A 23,192-nucleotide genomic window follows, 5' to 3' on the forward strand; every position below is an offset into this window, starting at 1 on the left:
TTAGAGGATGTAGGAAGGCAGCTAGGATAGCCAAGGCCTCCTTAGAATTACAGCTGGCGAGAGGGGTCAAGGACGGCAAAAAGAACTTTTTTCAAATACATAGCAGATAAAACTAATACCAGAGGCAATGTAGGCCCACTGATGAATGGAGTGGGTGCCCTGGTGGCAGAAGATACAGAGAAGGCAGAATTACTGAATGCCTTCTTTGTCTCTGTCTACTCTGCCGGAGGCTGTCCTGGGGAGCCCCGTACCCCTGAGACCCCGGATGAAGCCAGGTCAATGGAGGAGTTTGCTTTAGTCAATGAGGACTGGGTTAGGGAGCAATTAAATAGTCTGGACATCCATAAATCCATGGGTCCAGATGGGATGCATCCACGGGTGCTGAGGGAGCTGGCTGAAATCGTTGCTGGACCGCTCTCCATCATCTTTGCCAAGTCTTGGGAAACAGGAGAGGTGCCCGAGGATTGGAGGAAAGCAAATGTCACTCCAGTCTTCAAAAAGGGCAAGAGGGAGGACCCGGGTAATTATAGACCGGTCAGCCTCACCTCTGTCCCTGGGAAAGTAAGGGAACAGCTTGTCCTTGGTGCCATCTCAAGGCATATCAGGGATAAGAGGGTTATTAGGGGCAGTCAGCATGGCTTTACCAAGAGTAAGTCATGCTTGACCAACCTCATAGCCTTTTATGAGACTGTAACAAGGTGGATGAATGATGGCAGAGCGGTGGATGTGGTCTACCTTGACTTCAGTAAAGCCTTTGACACAGTCTCCCACAGCATCCTCACAGCTAAGTTGAGGAGGTGTGGTCTAGACAATAGAGTGGTGAGGTGGGTTGCAAACTGGCTTAAGGAGAGAAGCCAGAGAGTGGTAGTCAATGGTGTGGAGTCTAGGTGGAGGCCAGTATCTAGTGGAGTGCCTCAGGGGTCAGTGCTGGGGCCAATATTATTCAATATATTCATTAACTATTTGGACGAGGGAATTGAGTGTATTATCAGCAAGTTTGCTGATGACACTAAGCTGGGAGGAGTGGCTGACACGCCGGAGGGCTGTGCTGCCATCCAGAGAGACCTGGACAAGCTGGAGAGTTGGGCAGGGAATAACCTGATGAAATTTAACAAGGGAAAGTGTAGAGTCCTGCATCTGGGCAGGAACAACCCCAGGTTCCAGTATAGGTTGGGAGATTACATATTAGAGAGCAGTGTAGGGGAAAGGGACCTGGGGGTCCTGGTGGACAACAGGATGACCATGAGCCAGCACTGTGCCCTTGTGGCCAGGAAGGCCAATGGCATCCTGGGGTGTATTAGAAGGGGGGTGGTTAGTAGATCGAGAGAGGTCCTCCTTCCCCTCTACTCCACCCTGGTGAGACCACATCTGGAATATTGTGTCCAGTTCTGGGCCCCTCAGTTCAAGAAGGACAGGGAACTGCTGGAGAGGGTCCAGCGTAGGGCAACCAAGATGATTAAGGGAGTGGAGCACCTCCCTTATGAAGAAAGGCTGAGGGAGCTGGGTCTCTTTAGTTTGGAGGAGACTGAGGGGTGACCTTATTAATGTTTATAAATATGTAAAGGGTGAGTGCCACGAGGATGGCTCTTCTCGGTGGCAAACAATGATAGGACAAGGGGTAATGGGATCAAGCTGGAACACAAGAGGTTCCACTTAAATCTGAGAAGAAACTTCTTCTCAGTGAGGGTGACAGAGCACTGGAACAGGCTGCCCAGGGAAGTTGTGGAATCTCCTTCTCTGGAGACATTCAAAACCCGCCTGGACATGTTCCTGTGCGACCTCACCTAGGTGTTCCTGCTCCAGCAGGGGGATTGGACTAGATGATCTTTTGAGTTCCCTTCCAATCCCAAACATACTGTGATACTGTGTGATACTGTGAATCTGTATAGGGGAATTTCTGTGTTCTGTCCTTTTTTCAGTAAATGAGGAAATTCAGGTAACATTTCTGTGAATTGCTGGATAAATTTCATTAACTGTTTAGGGAAGGAGTATTGGTAATAACAGATCCTAATCAACATTTATTTATACTTATTGGATTTTTTGAAACAAGTCAATTTGATCTGGTCTAATATCATCTGATGCCACTGTTATGCAAAGAGTTGGTATGCAATATATGGCCAATTTTCTGATGATATCTAAAAGACTCCAGCTTGTCAGTAAGCTTTGAAAATGTTGTATAGAAAATTCAGAAACTGTAGTTTGTTATTTATCAGAACTAGAAAGGTTTGTGTTGTCTGTTCTGACTGGGTCTTTTAAAAGGAATGTTTATGGAGTTAATTTTCACTTGCTTAAAATTTGTTAGAAATTTCTCCGTGAATGTTTCATCATTAGCATGTTCTTGAAGGTGTTTAGGTGGGGAAGGAGATTGTTATGGGGTTTGTTTAGAAAAATATTCAGGTTTTCATATTGCATCTTGCAGAGTTTCTCTTCTAGGCTGCTACCATGTATCTTTTTGATAACTTGAGAAAAAGTTTTAACTGTTAAGAGGTAATTGTCAGAGGGAAGTAGGACAGCAAAAAAACAAGCTTTATTGACTATTTTAAAATGCATTCAATTTTTGTGGATTTCCCAGAAGCCAGAGAAAAACTATGAACATGGATTCTTCTGTCAGTATTGGCTGCTAAAACCAATTAAATGCCAAATTTGTTAGTTGGCCTTGGTGGGAGACAGTCTTATTTTTTTTGCTCTGGCAATGCATCTCATTGTGATCATTTTTCACTTCAAGTAACTGACAAAGCCAGTGTCAAATGTGTTCAGCAAATATGTAAAGCTATTTTTGTCCAAGAATCTTTATGTCATAGAAAAAAAATGGCAATTATCCAGCACCTTGCACTATCCATATGGAGCTTAGCAACAGTGTGCAGGCCAGCTACTCGGCTCTGGTGGGGCTGGACCAGTCCAGCCTTTCAGAGCAGGAGCACTGTCCAGCTCAGCAATTTATCTTAGCTTCAAACTGGATCATAGTTGTATGTGCTGAAATGACTGTACCAGTGAATTTATTTTCAGCACTTTAAACTCATGCTAAAATAGTTTGCTATATCCTGGCATGAATATGGCGTGTAGCATGCGGTGTTCCTTCAATTCAATTGTACATGAGTGGAGAGAAAAAAGAACAGATACTTCATGCTCATGATGATCGGTTTTGTCATGAATATTCCAGGGTTCACCTGTTCTTTGAGTAAGTCCAGGTGTTATGAATCCAAGTATTATATTTGTACTTCAGGTGCTAATACGAGTTCAAGAGAATATTTTGATGAGAAAAGTGGGGGCTACGGGCAGAGCTGGGACACGGAATCTTTTATTACATGTAAAATCTTCTACAATTAAAAATTTTCAATACAAGATTCATAGATGTTGTGTTCTCTTACAGAACTGGAAGAGGTGAAGTATTAATATTTGATTGTCGTGAGGAGTCTTACTGTTCAAATTGGTGTTTCTCAAAAAGGCTCATAGATGGGATGTGTGCAGGTGTTGTCAGAAGTGTGTGTTCATGTGTGTAAGTTTTTTAATGATTAGGAGGAGGCGTAAGGAAGAAATGTAATTGTGTACTTTATTATAGTTTTTCCATTCTACTCTGCTAGCGTGAAATTTGGGCAATAAATCATTCGAACTGCTTAACTTGTACTAGTAGAAAATGAGGAAATGGTGGAAGCAGAAAAAAAATATATATTTGAGGTACCCAGACAGTGCATTTTTTTTTAAATGAATATGGCAGCATTATATTTTACCCCGGCTTAAAGCCCCCAAATTATTGGCAGAAGGCTCACATTCCTTTATTAACATTAGTGAAAGCTGAGTGTCTTAAGTTGTTTGCAGCATCCATTTCTGAACTGAATTTTGATTAGAAAGAAAATCATACCTTCGCTGTATGTAGCAAGAAAACTTGCCCACTTTTTGAAAGGAGGTAATTCACAGCTACCTAAGAAGTAGTAACTATGTCTTTAAATCTGAATAAATTATAACTTTTATAAAATAAAAATTGTGATTATCTGTCATTGTTTGTCTAATTATTTTTGTTACCATTTTGAGACTTCAGGAAAAAGATTAGCTTTTTTAAGTAATGTGGTTAACTTTCAAAACAGATAAACCATCTCAAATTTGGTGAAATGATAATCTGCTGCATTAACTTTTAAAAATATTTTCAGATTCGAAAGACAGAGTTTTCTTATGACATTAATAGAGGTATTATTGAAAATACTTTTCTGTTGAAGATATATTTGTATAGGAACAGTTTGGTTCTGTGGGTTGTTTGGGTTTTGTTGTCATTTGCGTTTTTGTTTCCTTTGGTATGCCTCAGTGTGCTTACAGCATAAGCTTTGTAATTTGCTTTTTGAGGAACAGATGTGTTAGTTGTACCCTCAGGTATGCATATGATAGTCACTTTTATTTTAGGGTCTTAAGTAACGTTAAGTGTACATCTGAATTGTAATCTTGTTTTTTTTAAATTATTGGGACATAAAAATGTTACCCTTTTCTACATTGAAAACCAATCCATAAAATACAACACTTTAAATTATTCAAAGATGATACAATGGAAAATAGGTTTTCTCTTGATTCAGAGAAGGCTGGATAATTGAGTTGAATTTTTATGTCTACAAAAATCAATGCCTAGGTGGACTTTAGAGGAATGCCTATAAAAAGACTGGCATTTGCATTAAGTGGCATTACTGAATTTTTGACTGAGGCACAGATGGTGTTTTCCAATGTCTCATTTTTGTTTTATCATCTTGCATCACCCTGTATGCTGTGTCCTGACAGGCTCAAATTATGACGTAGATGTGAGAGCTTTTTTGCATGCCAAATTCACGCTTCTTTTAGAAGTGATGACAACAATATAGGAATCCTGGATGAAACTTAGAATCTCTCTCTTATTCTCAAAATATTAGCCCTCGGCTTGTTTAAATGCAGGTTAAGTTAAATATTTAATAAAGGCAGTGAGCAATGTTTTTGTTTTCCTTGGTGGTATTTTATTAACAAAGGGTTTGTTGTGGCAGTTGGTTGTTATCGTTTTAAACTTTGAGCTACTGAGATGTGGGAATGCTGGGCCCTTTCACAAGAAAAGATTTAGTGTGGTTGTGGTTTTTCAAGAGTGGAGGGATTTAGTGGTTTTTTTTTTTAATTATGATGGCATGGATGTTTTTAATTTTTAATTTAATACAAAACTTTAGAAGTGTTAACGGAGAAAGAACTGGGAATACTTTTTGAGGACTGCTTATGTTGAAAATATTCATCTTTTACATCCTTGCAAGCACAGCTATTTCCTATGGTCTGATTTTTGTCATCTTGGGAAATTTTAAACCTTTAAAGATTTCACAGTGGTTTCAGTTTATTCATCTTTTTCAGCTGAATTAATTGCAAGCCAATATCAAAGCTCATATCCTTAAATGTTAGGGTGAGAAATGTGTTTCACACACTTCTCCTTCTAATGAGGTAAAGAAAAAGACAGTTCTCCATTATGCCCAGACTGAGCATCTGGGAGATCAGAGTGCTTAACTGAATATACGTATTAAACAGTTGAAATGTCAATTAATATTGGATAAAGATAAATGGGCTAAAAGGAAATGGATGCGCTTGTTCTTGGGGGCATACCTGTATATTCTTCAGCTGCAGTGTTTTCTTATTTTAAAAAGAGTGTATTGGTCACAAACTGATAACAATTGTAGAAGAACATGAGTTTCCTCCTCCTCCTTTTCTCTCAGGCAAAAGACGCCTGGAAGTAGCAGCATCAGTTCCATTTGCTCTTTAGGAAGCATATTCTGCTCTTGAGCCGACCAAGGCGAATGAAAGCCCTTTGAGAAAAATCTTGTCCAAGATTTTAGCAGTCTTGACTTCACCCTGTCCAGCACCCGGGCACAACTTAACCATTCAAACAGAAACCTTTAAGAGTACATAAAGCTTTAAGCCATGAGTACTCCCTGTGCTGGAGGGACTTTTTTCTTTTTATTTTTTTAGAGTAGTAATTCAAGGTTACTGTCTCAGTCAGAACATTTTGACCACAAGCATAGTCTTGAGAAAAGCAAAGAGAATGGTTTGTACCCTGTGGTTTGAGTTATACAGCAGTTAGCTCATGAACCAAAGTGCATCATTGCTATCATCCAGTTAGTGTTATCAAGAAAACTGTCAGATTTAAATGCTTAAGAGAGCTCTGTAGCTGTTGCCATGGTAATATCAGAATGGCAACGTGGTAGTTTTCATCCATAGCCCATGTTCAGCTAAATTCCTTTGCAGTCATTTTGCTGCATGAGGAAGGTACCATATTGTACCAGCCTAGATGTTTTTTGAGTTAACCATGGACAAATGAAAACTGGAATTAACCCCTTCTTTGAAAATGAAATGTAAATCCTAGATACAAGTGATTTAGTTTTCTTTGCTGTTGATTTGACTGCGGGCTGATGGTCCTATATGTAAAATACTCTCTGTGGAGTTCCTGACAGGCTGTTCATGCCATTGCACCATGTCTTGTAATTACTTGGGTTCAGGCAGCAATAAAAATCGTGCACTGCAATCACAAACTAAAGATTTTATTAGAAGAATGAATTTACCTCATAGATTCTTATTTTCTCTGGAAGTGAAGCAAGTGCAAATACTTATCACTTAGACATTCAGATCCTGCTTTGTAGTTTGGCCTCGCTTTTAGTGCTCTGCCTTATCACTGAGCTTGTACTACATTTCTGAATCTGTGTGGTGCTGACGAACTGCTGCGTTTTTAGCTTCATTCTTGTTTTCTGACATTCAAGAGGTTTTGTAAGTGACCTGCTGTAAAGAAGTTGTTCTGCACACCCCTCCCCCCAACCTCCCGCCCTGGACAGCCTTTGGCTTCTCTCTTGCCGTGGGTACAAAAGCTAGACAATGTTCTCTGCTTTCTGACCTACATTTTGGCAGCGCAGCGTTGCATTGCTGGCCGTGCCGCTTCCCCACCTCCCTCCTGCCCCTTGGCTGGGACTTGTGGAGCAGAGCTGGAGGAAGGAGGTGGGTCTAGATGGGCGGGAGGTGTAATCTGTAGTGATGCAGCAAATGCCAGGTCTGTTAGGTGGGATCTGCAGTCCGAATTTATTGTGGCCAGAAAGGGTGAGACTGCAGGGCAGCCAAATTGCATGCTGTTTTGGAACAAAAGCTGACACAAAAAGGAAGCTAGTGCTCTTAAACTTGATAGGTGCAGTTATCATAGAACAGTTAAGTAACTGTCCCATATTTATTTGTGTTATTTTACAGCACAATATAAGGATTGAGAAATGAGTTTTTAAAATGGAAAGCTATTTGAACAACTACTGATGCTTTTGCAAATTGGTTACGAGCCTGTTCTTGCTAATATCAGAAATGTAGTAGCTTCTGTACTAGCATCCATCTCCCTTACATCTTCTGCTAGGACGTTTTCACATGTTGAAATAAGTATTCATTCAAGAGATTAAAATTTTCTTGCACTATGTGATTATGTAGGTATTTTAGTTTGAAGTATGACTGAGGATTGTGTTAACATATCAGGAAAATTAGTAGGGATGGCGGGGGGGCAGGGGAGGAGCAGTCTAAAAGAATGGCTTCTAGGTACTTCCCTCCCCTCCAGTGCCTGATTTAGCATGGATTTTGAGACAGGTAACCAAGTCTTAACGTGCATATTCTGAAGACATTTTGTAAATATGGGCTGACACATTTTATAAAACTGCATTGCAAAGAAAAGCAAATTTTAATCTTACTACAACAGTAATTTAACCTGAAAGACAGCCTGTCCCATCTCTTCTAAATCACTGCCATCCTATAATTTTAAATTTATAGGACATAAAAATAATTTATAACATTTAAGTGAAGATCTTCATGGACACTGAATTTTCCCTCAGACCAACTGCGGAGTCTTGGAAGTACCTTTACGTGTAATTTTTTTCAGACTAGAACAGATTGTGAACTTTACCCATGAGAAATCTGTCCATGTCTGGGATAGAATCAGTTGTATTACACCAAAACCTGTAGTTGTGCATTTTCTATGCTCAAATCTATTGATGTGTGATCTGCAAATAAGCCACATCACTGATTTTAATTGGAGATGTGAAAGCAAAAGTTCTGTTCGTGAATTACAATTTTTTTGTGGGACTTCACTTTGGTCATCTAGTATCAATGTGTGTATTTCATTTAGTTGAAAGTTAAATAGGGAAAAGTTATGGGGTTCTAATGTCTGATTTTTGTTACCATGCTTCACTTTCATAAGATTTTTTTTTTCTTTGCCATAATGGTGGTGCTGATGACGTTGCGATTTTTTTGTTTATAATACACTGAGACATTGACTTTTTGAATTTTTTTTCAACCTGAAGCAGACACACAGACAATTAAAAACATTTAAAGCAAATATTATACAAACTTCTATACCTCAATGAGTTAACTATTTATATCCTTTATTTTTTTTACTGCATTGCAGACATGTTAGACTTCTAGATACAAGCTTGTATCCTATTGGTAATGAAAATGCCTTTATTTTTTTGTCTTGCTCTGTGGGGAAAGGAATTGAGAGAACTTGTCAAATATTTTAATGATATAAATAATTATTGCACTATTTTTAACAGTAGCTGTTTTTATATTCTAGCAGAGTGAGCAAATAGCTTAAACTCAAGCTAGAAAACAGTAAAAACATTCAGAGAATGGAATCCAGATCTTTCATTCTGTAACTGCATCTTTCCCCATACAAGCTGTCCCTCCTGCTTCTGAAAGCTTTATAATGAATTGTGCAAGAAAACAGTACTTGGATACAAACATTTTAAGTATCCTTTGGCTGTCTTGGTATTGATTCAAATATATTTATGGAATAGTTTCAACATATACCCAAGCATTAATACAGATCTTAAAGAATTATGTTGAACCCTTCAAAGTGCATTAAAAATGGCTTTTTATTCAACATCTTACACTCCTCATTAGGATTGTAACTAGCAAGAAGTGTGATATACTGAACTTGTAGGCATTGTACCGTGATTCTGCCAAGCTTGGGCAGATCGACATCATGCATGAGCTCCAAAGTGAAGCACCCGAGAGGTTGTTTGGCTGCCAAACTTTATGATTCAAGTGCCAAACTATTTAAGGTTTAGTTATTAACCTCTTGGACTGTACCCAGAAGCCAGTAACAGCATTCTGAACTAGCCGGAGTTGGTGAAATCCAAGCAGAGTACATTGCAGTGTAGCTGGAAAGGAAAGCACTGGAGGCTGGAACAGCATTGAGTCCTCTCCAGGAGGATGGACTCTGTTCTTGGCCAGCATCGCCTGGGGAGAGGCCACTTACAGGATTATATGTCTTCCAGAACCAAATACCCTTGAGTAGTAAGTGACTTTCAACACTCAGTCTGGTTGTCTAAAACTTGCTCTATTATGTAAAGCTTGCAGATAGTTAACTGAAGCCAGATGGCTTTCGGTTGGGCTATTAACTGTGGCCTGCATTAGCTGGAAGGAAGCAGGCAAAGTGAGTATGAAGCAAACTACAAATGGATGTTGAAAGAACACTCCCAAAGACTTTTTCTAATGCAACTTGGATCTCTGTGTTCTGTGAATGCCAATAGTCCTCACCAAAGCTAAGTGGATGCACTTTGATTGTTGTTAGAGAACTCTCTTCTGCAGAGAGTTACCATTTTTACAGAGATTTACTTGCCCCAGAAATGGTCGTTTTTGTGATTTGAGGTATCTTAGAAATGCACAAATGTATAATTATTATACCTCAAACACAGCAGATGATAAAATTTAGTGGAGGATCAGGAAAAAAATGGTGATGAGCAAATTTCCATAACCATCTTCAATAAGAACTCCTCAAATTTGTTAAGAAGGCTGGTCCAGTGCAATACAGTCTGTTTGTGTAAGTTCCTGCTGCAGAGAGTGCTTGGTAATGTGATTTGTGTTTTCATTACAAAGAAAAAGAACCTGCTGTAATCTCTGTATTGTGTGTGGTATGAAAACTAGGCTTTAGGAACTAGGGCACACTAGAAAAGCTAGAAATTTATTTCTTTCTGAGCAGCTTTCCCATAAAAAGTGAAGTCTGAAGACCATAAATATAATCAATTTTATTAAATAATAAAAGTACATCAAATATTTTTATTTTATCCAATTAAAAAGTCCCAGTCAAACAGAAAACTAATCACAGTTCCATCGTTTGCTGCTAAGTCAGAGGTGGGTATTGCTTACCCTGGCAGAGTGACAAGCAGTAATAACCTGAATTTGATACAACTCTACTGTAACTCTGTTGGAAAATAAGCTTAAAAAGTTCTGTTTGTTAGGAAACTGGAAACCTGTAAATAGATTAAACCTACTTCTCACAATTTATTTTCAGTGGTACATGTTGTGACTTCAGTTTTTAAAATTGCTTAGATTTTGTTCTCACCCTTATTGCTGTCTGGAGCTCTCAATCTTATTATGACTTAGACTTCCCCACTTATAAAGTAAGGTGTGTGGCTTAATATTCTCTAGCAGACCTATTTTCACTTGACTGATCCTTTCTTTTTGGCAGGCAGGAAAGAGCAAAATAAATAAAGATTTGGTTGGTTTTCTCCCTCTTTCCACAAAATGGGAAATTTTTGAGGCTACAGCAAAAGACTGTTACATTTTTCATTTCTGATCAGCCTTTGAGTTACCTCGAAGTTATGTAAGGAAATGAATAGTAGATTCAATGAATTTGCCTAAAGTTGCCAAGGCGAATGTTACTTGACACCAGATTTTAGGACCTTGCCCAATGACTTCCAGAGAATTACCAGACTTTTAGTCAGCTCCTTGAGAAGAATCCAGTTGAATCTAGAACACCGCTTGCCTTTCTGCAGGTAATGTGCAAAGCAGCAGTCTTCTGAAGTTTGATTTCATATATCCCTCTTTCCTAACCAAAGTATGCAACTGTCCCCAAACTGGACCTACTTTAAGAGAGTACTTTCTTAGTGTTTTAGAATTCATTGGTACTGTCTTACTAAATTGGAAATGTGACATTGCTAAATGTGTTGTACATTAAAGAAATGTGTAATAATTCAAACATGGTATTTGAAGGTAAAACTGGTCTGCCCTTGGTGCATTTTATGTGGTTTCTTATATTTCATTTTATAGCAATTGTAGATAACAAGAAATCATTACATTGACAAGAACTAGAGCTATGGATGCATTTTTAAAAATAAAATTTTAGTGTGGAAAATATGCTCAATTATATTTTATTGGCACATAAATCAGCAATTGTACCACCAAGGTGTGCATGCTTATTATTGCACATTAACACAAAAATCCTGATATACCATCTTCTTTTTTCCTCAAATTTGCTGGGAAAAACCTTTTGGTTATAATTTCATAATATTAGTGTTATCAAGAACTATACTTTTCTTTAACTTAAAAAAATAATTTTCAGACTGCACTATGTGATGGGGCTCAACTAAAGGCTGTCCCATTAAGCTCATCCATTTTTCACTGTACATGCTCAGCGGTATTTACAAATTGCACATGGAGTACATGAGACCGAGGGAGCGTCGTCCTTCAGTGCAGTTTCCGATGGCGATACCTGCCTGCTTTTTCTTTTGCTGCATTGGCGCAGGCGTTGTGCTTATTTTGTTGTAAGTGGTTCCAGTATTTGATCAGTTCACTAGGTTGGAACTGATGGGAGGTAATTAGGTGGCTATATTTACAGCTGGAGTAAGAAACTCGCCAGTGATTGAAGACAAACTCGTTGGGTGGAGGCACAGGGTCAATTCGCAGCTTGGCAAGGCAGATCCCCACGTATACATCCTCCAAATGTAAACGTCTGATGCTTAAGGAGACCTTAAAGATTTTTTCTGCTAAGTCTCCAGAAAAAACATAACCAGTGCCAGAGCAGAACACAGGGTAACGTTCACTTGGATACAAATCAGGTGGCATATACCACTTACTATCCTTGTTCCTATTAGGTGCGTAACCTCTCATTAAATAACCTGTGAAATACTTGTGCCTTGGAGGAAGTTCTGGTTTCAGAAGCTTGTGTATTAAATAGTCAGTATTGACAAACATATCACTGTCAGTTTTCATAACGTATGGAACATGTGGACAGTAAGATGCAACCCAGTTCATTCCCATCAGAGTTTTAATGGTTAAATTATAATAGGTATCTAAGTATTCTTGTTGAATGATGTCGTGGTACTGTCTGCTTTCCTCTAGTATGGTACGCTGGAGGTATCCATTTATCTTGATGCTTAACCCCAGCAAAAAAATACGAACAATTTGGATGCCAGGTGTCAGGCTTTCATTACCCCAGGTCTGTCGAATAGCTTGTCTGGCTTCCACCTGGCCCGGCTCTGCAGCTATGAGCAATATGAGAAAAGGGGTCTTCTCCTGGCACTTCTCAGGCTCGTTGATGATGTATTTGAAATGATATGATGTTGGATGCCCAGTGCCTTTCTCACTGTAAATACTTCCATTGGCACTGAGTGTATTTTCCAGACCAGTTACTCCTTGTGGTGAGAGATCTGTGTTGTTGGAGTTGGTGACTGTTGGAGGCCGGAGCGTCTGAGGTACGGTGTCTTTCCACATGTTCCTTAGAGAGCTGTGGTTTGTCTCACTTTTTGTAGATCGAAATCCTCGTATAGTGTAAGTCATGGGATTTTCTTTGAATCCAGCCCTGCCTGGCAGCCAGTCGTGATGATTAAAGAACAGAAACATAGCAAAAAGAAATACGAGAGAGATCAGGCCAATAAGATGGGTGCGAAACAGAGACCTTTTGGTATTCCAGGTCATCTTTGCAAAGCAGCAGTGTCGTCTTCTCCACTGAAGCATGTTGTAAGAATCCAATGATGGGATATGAGACGATGGCCGAGCAAAATGCTTTTCCAATTGTTTTTTAATCCACTGCTATTCTTTGGTATTCATTTTCTTTTATTCATGTTGAGTAATTGTCCGCAAATGGCTCACTCTGCAAAGATGTAAGAAAACGAAATCAGAAATCTTTAATTTGCACACTCATAATATAAAAGGCTACGAGGATCTAGATATAAGCTTAATTTTAAGTTCATTTTTTTAAAATAAACCAGCCCATGTTAATATAGGCAAGGTTTTATTTATGCTAAAAGCCAACCTTGTTTTATGATTACAGTTGATTTGATTTGTTAGCTTTTAAAAATGCTTTTTTCATGCTAAATGTTTTGATAGACATCCTGGGTTCCAAAGATAAAAAGGCAAAAATATTGATCATGTTAGCAAAACAAGCATCAAGTAGATGTAAATAGCCTCAGGTGTACTGACTGTGAAATCCTTGTACAGTGTTTGAGAAGGACTGAATGAAGAGGCCTTGATACCAGATGGAAGGTTTATTGGCGTTAATTAAAATTGATTTGACATGCAGAGGCTAGTACAGCTCACAGTTTAAAAACCCTTTTTGTAAAATGGTCATGTATTGGTGGTGGGACAGACGGCGCAAGGTTGATTATGGCAGAGTTGTGTTAGTCACAGTGCACAGCTTGGCGTCTTTCCACCGGCCCCGACTGCGTTCAGAAAGTCAATGAGAAGATGCACCTGTCAAAATTAATTTTCAGGGTCCAGTAACCTCACTGCACAGCCCTCAGATGGTAACACGGGATAACGTTTTCAGTCACCTTTCAAGCACCTTTAACCTTCTACTCTACAATGAAGAAAAATATTGAATGGAACACTTGGCTGTTGTGCCAGGCTCATACGCAGCTGAATTAAAATTAAGCTGTCGATTTTTAGCAGGCAGAGAAATTTTCGTATTAACTGAAAGAAAAATTGCACAGCACTCACTTAGTTTCTGGCAAACTATCTGATAAATGTGATTTTTGCTTTTTTCTCTCTAAATTTATATATAACTGCTGCAGTTCTGGTATCACACAGACATTTTAAGTATTGTTACTAGCAGCTGAAAGGTAGGAAAAAATGCCAAACTAGTCTGTGCTTCATTTTCTCTTCAATTTTTTCATATTCAAGAGCAGAGTCAATATGGCAGCTTCATGATGCTGCATATTAAAAGCTGATCACATCATCTCATAAATGAACCTTTCACTGCACAGTAGCAATTCGTTTGTGATTTTCAATTTGCTCTAATTTATTTCTGGGCCCTAGGGTTTTGTATAGGAAAAAAGATGACAGTTGAACAGGAGTCCATAATAAATGCTATTTCTAATATAAATGTATAATTTATTAATTGCTTTGCTATCTCCTAAACCCAGTATTTGGATTAATTTGTGTGCTTAAAAACTAAGTGACATGTTATATGAGAAATTACAGGATTTTACATTGCAAGGAAGTAATTTAAGATGAGATGGCAGTTGAATAATATGTCATTAAATTGCATGTGTGTGACTTAACATTCAATCTACCTAGTTCATGAAAGTGAGAATTTGTATTTCAGAAGGCTAGGGAGAGATGTATAACTAAGCTGCTTTTTTTTTTTTTTTTTTAATTACTGTATGTCACTTTATATGTAAACAAAATAAGGTGTATGAAGAAGATGCTTCATTCACAAGATTGGGAAGTGAGGGGGTTGTAATATCGCTCCGAGGTGGAGTTGTGTCTCTTGCAAACCTCCACTAGGAGGAGCGCGGAAGGTGGGATTTTAACGGTGCTTTGTGACCATGTGAACGTCTCTGGAAAGGCGACACTGCTCCTCAATTCTCTTTCTGAAATAGCAAAATATTTACTTAGTGATCTATTAAGCTCTTTCTTGTCTTTGTGTTCTTATGCAGCATTCATTAATTTTACTTTCAAGCTCACTGAAAGTTTGGGGTTTTTTTGGGGTGGGTTTTTTTTGTGTGTGTGTGTTTGTTTTGGTTTTGGTGTTTGGTTTTTTGTTTTGTTTTTGTTTTAACTGCTTGGGACTGATGCCACTTACCAGAGACTGAGCTATCTTTCTAACTTTTTTTTTTCCCCCAGTTTACAGCTGTTGAACATGTGTGGCTAAAGTATGTAGCATGAAAATTAACCTGAAATTCCACACTATTCTTTTTGTGCTGCTTTAACTCGAACATTACCCTTATGTAAAAGAAAATAAGCCTCAAACGTAGAAGTTTATGTTTATCTCACTGTTTGCACCTGCTTTTGCAGGCTTAGAGAACAAAAGCCTGCACTCAAAGATAATATTAGTTTCTCTGCAGTGTGCAGTGAGTTTGAAATGAAGAGTCAGCTACTTAGGAAAAATATCTCTGCATAAGCAAACATAAATGTCACTTCAAAGGGTACCCTGGATCTCAGGGAAATTGTTTGATATCAGTTTGGAAGGCAACAGTGGGAATATTTGATTAATTATCACTCCACTCCATGCCTGTGAAGTTTAGGAAGAAAGTCAAAACCAGAATTTCCTGAATGTGGAGAAGCAAGTGGAATTCTGATTATTTTTGTCAGACTAATTGTCCCATTTCTACAACTGCAGTCAATAGGTGCAGATACTTCAGCAAATCTGTGCTGCACTACTACTGTGTGTTTAGTTTTTAATTGAGATAGTGTTTTGTTGTGCACCTACTTGCATATGGCAATGGGCGAAACTGAGAATCTTTAAGTTATGTAAATATTTGTGTAAACTGAAGACTGTTTTCAGGTGCTGTTTTTCTATGATGCACTAGTGAAGTGTCCCAGAAAAGACAGTTGTAATGGCTGAAGCATATATATTTTTTTTTTAGGCTGCATGCTTACATTGTGCACATTAAAATAAGTTTTACAGTGACAGATGGAACTACAATCATAAGAAATATAAAGAGTCATTTCTCGCTTACATTTTTCCTTGATTTTTCAAGGTGGGAGTTTCCTGTTTGCCCTTTAGAAAGGCATTGTGTTTATAGAGGAAGGACCCACATCTATTTCTGAGCTTCATAAAACTATTGACTGGAAAAAAAAAAAAACCAAATAACTTTATATAATTTTCTTTCTAATTCAGGTGCAAAGCATTTCAAAATATACAATGGGTATTAAGTATTTGAAATAGAGCAATAGTAGTTGCACCTTTAGAAACTGCTACATGCTAGGATGCATTGTTTAAAAATAATGGAAACAACAGTCAACATATATTGAAACCACTATCAAATAGTATAATAAAAAAATATTATTTTTTCTCACTTTAACTAGGGATAAAGCATAGCTACTTTTGCCCAAATGTTTAAAATTTCATATCACAGAAAGCTTACGAAGAGGCATCTATCATTGGCAGTACATAAGAAAACCCAAGTATAGCAAAAGGGGTCTGTGCAATCACTGTGTCCCTGGAAGTCTGTTGTTGCATGTAACTCTGCAGCTTGAAGATATGATTTATAATAGTTCTACTTCATTTTTGGCACTTGACTGTGCAGTCACTGATGCATTATCAGATGCCAAATATATAAACTCTGAATGCCACTTGAATTTTTATTTGTGGTCTGTGCTCTGCTGGTGTTTCAATTCCTTGTACTTCCAGTTCTACTCTATAATTACAGCTTTGCAAATTGAAGCATTTGACTTCCTATTCACACGTCCTGGATTTTCATATTTTGATTAGCTGTGTGGGCAAACTCTTTAATTAGAGGGAAGAGTTCAAAAGGCAGCCTGAGTCGGTATTATGATAAACAGCAGCAGCAAGTTGCATATTGGGCCTAACATAATGTGCCTGAGTTCACTTACAAACTGCATTAATCTTTTGCACAAAACAGCACTTGGGGTGAGGTTTGGTGTGCAGGTTTTTAAATGTCAGATATGAAAGTCACACCACTGGCTGGGCAAGCTGCTCTCAGAGCATTGCCTGAGGGTACATTTTGTTTGTTTGTTTTAAAAGTTCTGGAAAGTGACTTTACCTTCTAAATGTCTTAAAATTGATCTGAAACTGGGGACTGTTGTATACTGCATCCTTAGGTATGTCAACTCTTTCCAGTTGCAGTTGGTTTATTGCATGTTAGCTTTGCCTTGGGCAAAGAAAGCACATTTATATTGACATTAAGTGATTTATTATGGCTTATTGGTAGATTCTGCAGATAAGCACTTTCTTTCTCTGGTGTATTAAATTGCTGTAGATTTAGGTCTTATATTTATATTGCAAATATTTTTCCGGTTTGTTTGCTGCTAGTGATGAAGCATTTAAATTCCAACAATAAATAGAAATGGATGGCAATAAGATGGAATGTCATTTTACAATCCAAGTTAAACAGTCAGTGTTTTCATATTAAACAGAAATTGTAATGATGGGGTGAGTTAAGTTACGTGCTCACCATTTTGAGCGTACAGTGTTTGAAGGTTTCCTTTTGGGATGTCAGGGGAGCCTGATGTTACTTGTAAAATGTGGTGCCTGATTGCACTGCTGATGGCTTAAATCATGGCCAATCTTTTGCATGCTCCCACTTCATGCTTGGCTGATATTAGCCTGATGACAATTTGCTTGTGGGTCTGAAGGTACTTTTAAGATAATGCAATTTGACTGTGTGGTCCGTTTTGATGGGTCAGTGCCCTCAGTGTGTCACATCATGGACATTTTACCAGTGCTTTAAGATTAATTCAGATAAGGATTAATTCTGACCTACTTTGAGAGGATTTCTAACTGTTTTTTCTCTCTTGGAGGGGTTTGAGTTTTTAATTTCTCTGTTCGAAGCAATCATTACAGTAGCTACATTATCCCTTTAATCCCTCCTCTCTAGCCACAGCAATGCTGTGCAGACTGTGAGCAATGCATTTACTAAGTGTAAGGTAGGGACGTTGTGCTGTGGGAGAGGAAAAAGCCGCTAGAATTCTTTCTCTTCAGAGGCATGTTATCTCGGGGCTCTGCAAATTAGGAGCGATCATTATCTGTAATGGCTGAAAAGGTGACAGACAAGCAAATGAATATCACACACAAGGATTTGACATACCTTCCCTGGTCAGGCCATTGATGGTGCGAGGATTATACCCACAGAAAATAGTTTTGGCACGCCATCACTTCAGCAAAAAAGATGCTATCGAACATGCGCACATCCCCCAGCAGTCTGCTGCCTGCGATTGCTTTTCACAGTATCCAATCTGTCCATCTGTCTGCTCGTTGCTGTGTTACCTTCCTTGATCATAAGTGTTGTCCTTGGCTCGGGGCTTTTTGTTCATCCTTCAAACAAAAGGACAGTAGTTCTTGTTTCCGTTCCGATCAGGGCTGTCTGGCATTCGGGGCTGATGTACTGGAGCTTTTACATCTGGTGTTTCCCTTGCCGGACAATGCAGTGCTGTGTTCTCGTCCCCTCAGTATCCATATTTCTAACGGTAATGGGAGCAGGGAGTGCTAGCGCGTAGTGCTTCACTTGCCTTCGGTAATAGGATTTCCCGCTATTCCTTCCTTCATTGTTGCTAGGCAGTAATAGAAAAGGGTTTGAGCTGTTTTAACTGAGGATTCTGGTCTGTAAGATCCATTCTGTAGTTCTTCAGCTGCTGCACAGGCAGGCAGCAGTTTAAATGTGGGCTTTGACAGATGCTGTCTTCTGACAGAGCAGAATTTAACGTCATTGCTTGGCTGAACCCCACGTGATTGTTTGCATTCATTTTGACTAAAACCAAAGGCAGCCGGAAAGCTTCACAGGCTCTTGCTCCTATTTGATAAATGATACATACTCAGTTCAAGCACAATGATAGGTGAATAGTATAAAAATTGTATGATTGTTAAATGAATGATTGAGGGGTTTTTCAAATTGTTTTCACTTTTCCTTGACAGTGTAAGTTATGATTCTCTGGGGGATTTTTAATGTTAGGCGTTCTATTCCCGTATTCCAAAAGCTGTTCTGCAGTGCAAAGGAATTATAAGCATTTAAAAACTGAAGCTTGATTTAACCCATTTGGCTCTCTTTGAGTAAAAATCTTTTGTCCCTTCATGCCAAAGGAAAAATAAAAATCTATTTCTTTGCTCATATGTCCTTTACACATGCCTACTCTATAAAAGCTGCTTTTTGTAATCTTAGGTTAGTCAATTAAGCTGGACAACACTAATGTATCAGTGCATGCTGTTAAGCTGCCTTTCTGCTGTTAATGGCTTTCTTCTTGGTAAAGGTCGAAGTCTGGTATTGCAGAACTGGGGGCACTTTATTTCAATTATTGATGGATCTAAAATGTCTTTTGCCTGTTACAGATATACCTTATATTACAGAATTTGTCTTTCTGGTCCTAATGAAACTTGCGCTCCTTTCATTTCTGTCCTTTCGATGACTGACCCTTCTATGCTGAGGCATCTTATTATCTTTAGTGTATGTTATATCACAATAGACAGTGCAGAAAATAGATAGGTACCAGCATATTTACCCAAGTATTTATTAGTCACTGTTTGTCCGCTCTATTTTGAAAAGTTTGACTAGCTCTTTAGACTATTGCTTTTCTTTTTAGCCAAAGGATAAAGAAAATCTATTTGCTATATCATATGGTATCTCTGATTAGTAGGATTTGGGGGTAGGTGCATCCTGTACTGGCAAATAAGGCAGTCAGTGTGTTTTATTAATCCAGATGCATGTTCTGATGATTTACTAGAAACCTAACCAGATTTTGTGTCCTCCTGTCTAAATCAGCTGTGTACACTAACTTTCTCTATTAGTCTAGTTTTGTTTTTAATGTATGCATTTCCCATCCTAATGAAAATTTCCACAAATCCTGTGATCCTGTTTGAGGATGTTTAGGGAGCTTGAGCATGTTCTCGAACTATTAATTATGAGTACAACATGGATATCATTAAAGACTTGTATCTCCTCCACTCTAAAAAACCTTGTATTTGCATAATAGAGGGGGGATCAGTGGGGCGATGGAGTGAGGGAAGAGAGACCTGTGTCCAGCACCACTTACTGTCCTGGGACGTTCATGAATAATTGAGAATTAGTGCTTGGAAAGGTTGTATGTGTGCTCAGTCTACTGAATTTTCCACCTAAACACAAAAAGCTTTTGTATCCTTATCCTTTATAATATACATACAGCAACAGATTATTACATACAAAAATTATTACATATAAATATGTGACAGAGTTTGCCTAGGAGTATTGTCAATTTCCTGCATTCTGGGCTACAAGTGAGATCTTAATGTAGCTGATTTACCTGTGTTGATTTACGTAGAAGCAAGTTATGTTTTTTCAAATACCAGCATGTGAACATGCTTTGGATTTTTGAATTTTCGGATAAGACACACAACACTGTATTCAGAAACAAGGCGATATTTTAACGGAATGGTTAGTAAAATCCATAGTTGTTTCCACTTAATTTATTTAATACTGCTTCACTGTACCTGAAGTGTATCTCCAAAGGTTTGTGGGGTGTTTGTGGTATGTTTGCATTTTATAGTGGGCAGAGCTGTTTTAATTTTCTGTAAATGCTCATTAGTAAGTATTAAGGTACAAAAATCCCAAGAGCCAATTTTTCTAAATAGGCTCTGTTTTAAAGTAGATTTAGAAGGGAACAGACATCAGCTTTAGCTGTTAGTTATATGACCGTGTCACTGTGTGTAGCTTGGAAAGTTCAGGCAGAGCTGTTGCATGTTGATGATGTGTGTAAAACTTGTCATCTTGCCCTGTGAACAAATTGAATATTGAATTCTTAAATCTTAGTGAATGATTTCTTTTGTTCACTTGTTGTTTGCTTTTAAAGGATGAGCAGGTCATTTTACAGAAAAGTGAGGAAAAGCTTTGATTTTTCTATTACTTTCTATCTGGGTGTGACTGTAGCTTAAGAGAGTCAAAGTTTCAGGAAGAAATTGCTTTTCTTTTACAGCACTTTGTTCTTTACTACTTTTATATGATGCTGTATGTTTCTGAGTATTTCAGGAGGGCAGAGCTTTCTTTGTTCTGGAAATATGACCTAAAGGTTTGAGAAATCTTGCTGGGCTGGAGGTTGGAATGGGCTTTATTTCAGCTCAATCTCACCATGAAGGGTCAGTGGACTGCTTATTCTTGATCCAAGGAGTAGTATGTTCGGTAATGTTACTATGGTTACATCTTAAATTAGAAGCTGCTATGCTAGTGTTTGAAATGCTGCCATCTATTAAGACTAAGGAGGAGTAACTGATGTTAAGATGGGCAGCATGTGTGTAAGGAACAGCACAGAGTTACCATGACCAGTGAAAGCTTGACTGCTCCCTGAGTTCTGCAAACCTAGAAGCAGATGCAAGGAGTAAGAAAAGATGTACACTTAGAATAACCTGTGCACCTGACAGCTGTGAACTATGGAAAAGGTACTTACGCATAACAAAGGTGTGTAATTTTGGAATAGTTTCTTCAAAAAACTTACCCTCTAAAAATGACACGTAGGAAGTTTATCATTAGAGTCTTGTCCAACTGGTTTTAAAATAAATCAGACCCTAAGGTCGAGCCATTAAATAAAGTTCTCTCTTGACAACATTACCAGAAGTTTCTCAAATCAATTTAGAATGATCGCAGTACTCAGGTGTGTGCTGCTTGGTAATTTTCTGCCTGGCAGCCATGAGTCCAATGAAAGTAAACTAAATCTGTATATCACAGCTGACCTGTCAGCTGAATGTTCCCATGTGGACCATACTTTCTGGAAACTCCGTGAGTAGTTTGCAAAGGTTATTCCATTTTATCACACTAAAATGTAGTATTATTTCAGCAATAATGTGTTGAGAACCTTTCCAGTTCAAGGGTTGAAAATGATTAGTGGAAACATTCTCAAGGTTGGTTATTTTTGGTTTTAAATTTTCTTCTGGAAATGTATTACTAGAGAATGTCATAAATGCTTAGTTTTAATTTTCTCTGTTAAGAATTATTATGCATATGGCATGTTTTTAACTAAATGAAAAAAATAGCAAGCTAGAAATGACCACAAGCATCAGTATTGCCTTATTTTCCTTAGCAGATTTTCACCATTGCATTCCTAGCTGAGAAAACCAGCTTACACTTGCTACTTTTTTTTTATAAATGGTCGCACCCAAGCTATAAACTTAGTGATTTCATTAATCTTTGACTATCTCGAAATAGAAATACAGCAATATAGATCAATCTGAAATGGTGACAGAGCACTAGATAAAGGTTTCCAGTTATTGTGAAACGTGTATTTTTGTTTGCTAACAAGTAGTTGATAGTTGTTGTATCATTCAATAAGGAATATAAGCACATCCCTAAGTTTGTAAAGTTGTGTGTGAGAGAGAGAAAAGACCAAGTGATTTTTCTCAAATCAGGAGGGTGCTGCTTATTCCATCTGCTTTAGGAAACATTTCCAGGGGATGTTTCTTAATTCTAAAGCTTGTGGATTTTTATTAATTATTCCAAACACCCTGCATACCACCTAGTTTGATAGAACTACTTCAGCTGGTTTCATGTATCTGTATGTTTCCTACTATTGTTCCATGTTAATGATTCCCTCAACTTGAAGCAGTTTTCAGTCAGTGTATATTAATGAAAAGCTGGTTTTATTATGTGCTGAGTTTTATAATGTAGTGTGCTTAATATCATTGAACTGATTTCTGGCTGTCCAACTGGAATTCAGTCCATTCCCGTATCACAGCCTTCTATGAGTAACACAGCTTTGGAGTGCTTCAAAATTCACCTGAAAAGCACAAATACAAAATGGTTTCCATCTACTCTATTTCTGTTCTGGTTTTGTGTGTTATGCAAATTTGGCATATTGGACTACTGTCCAGACACATTTCTTTCTTTAATAACACAGTTTGCTTTATCACATCTTTCTTTTCTGTATTGCAATTTTTCATGTCTTCCCCCAGGCTTTGCATCCAATAATTGCTGATCTCAAGTGCTAAATGCAGATATTTTTTTTTTTTTTCCAGGGGATAGACAATGTGATTTCATACAACGTAATTTCATTTGTATTGTGCAGTATTTTTGGTTGTAGGGTTCTCTCCTGATGAACTGACAATCCAGTGCCAGCAGTAATATTTTCTGCCTGTCACAGGTGTTGCTTTTGCATTCTGAAAAGAGCAGGGACTTTATGAAGCTTTGATTCAGCACAGCAGGGGAGGGCAGGACAGCCAGCAGAAGTACCGAACCTTCACAAGCGGTTTAAAGAACAATTGTGGAAAACAGACTTCTGTGTTTTGTGGGGTTTTTTTGTTTTGTGTTTTGTTTTGTTGTTGTGGTTTTTGTTGTTGTTGTGTGTGTGGTTTTTTTTTTTCCCCCTTAGCTTATGACTTGTTTTATTCCACCTGCCTGCACTTCATTATCAAGCTATCCCTAACACCCACCCTCACACCTCCAGCATGAGAATTGGAAATGAAAACTTAAATTCTTACAGAAAGTGAGACTTTGGGGAAAAACTGATACTACATATCAAATCTCTTAGAGCAGGAAGATGCCATCCTGTGGGAGTAG

At 38.2% G+C, this 23,192-nt stretch overlaps 2 protein-coding genes across 2 annotated transcripts in view; one reads left to right on the top strand and one right to left on the bottom strand.

Moving 5' to 3' along the window:
- The window catches only part of CDC73 (cell division cycle 73), a 107,237-nt gene that overhangs the window by 49,061 nt on the left and 34,984 nt on the right, over positions 1 to 23,192 (top strand). The window lies entirely within an intron of this gene.
- On the bottom strand, positions 11,458 to 12,735 carry B3GALT2 (beta-1,3-galactosyltransferase 2; the record flags this gene model as incomplete). Its single annotated transcript, XM_082053660.1, has 1 exon — positions 11,458 to 12,735. One exon carries the CDS (start codon positions 12,733 to 12,735, stop codon positions 11,467 to 11,469), a length of 1,269 nt encoding a protein of 422 aa, XP_081909786.1. The 3' UTR covers positions 11,458 to 11,466.

This window comes from Streptopelia decaocto (genome assembly GCF_964273445.1).
Source record: "Streptopelia decaocto genome assembly, chromosome: 5".
NCBI classification, from domain to species: Eukaryota; Metazoa; Chordata; class Aves; order Columbiformes; family Columbidae; genus Streptopelia; species Streptopelia decaocto.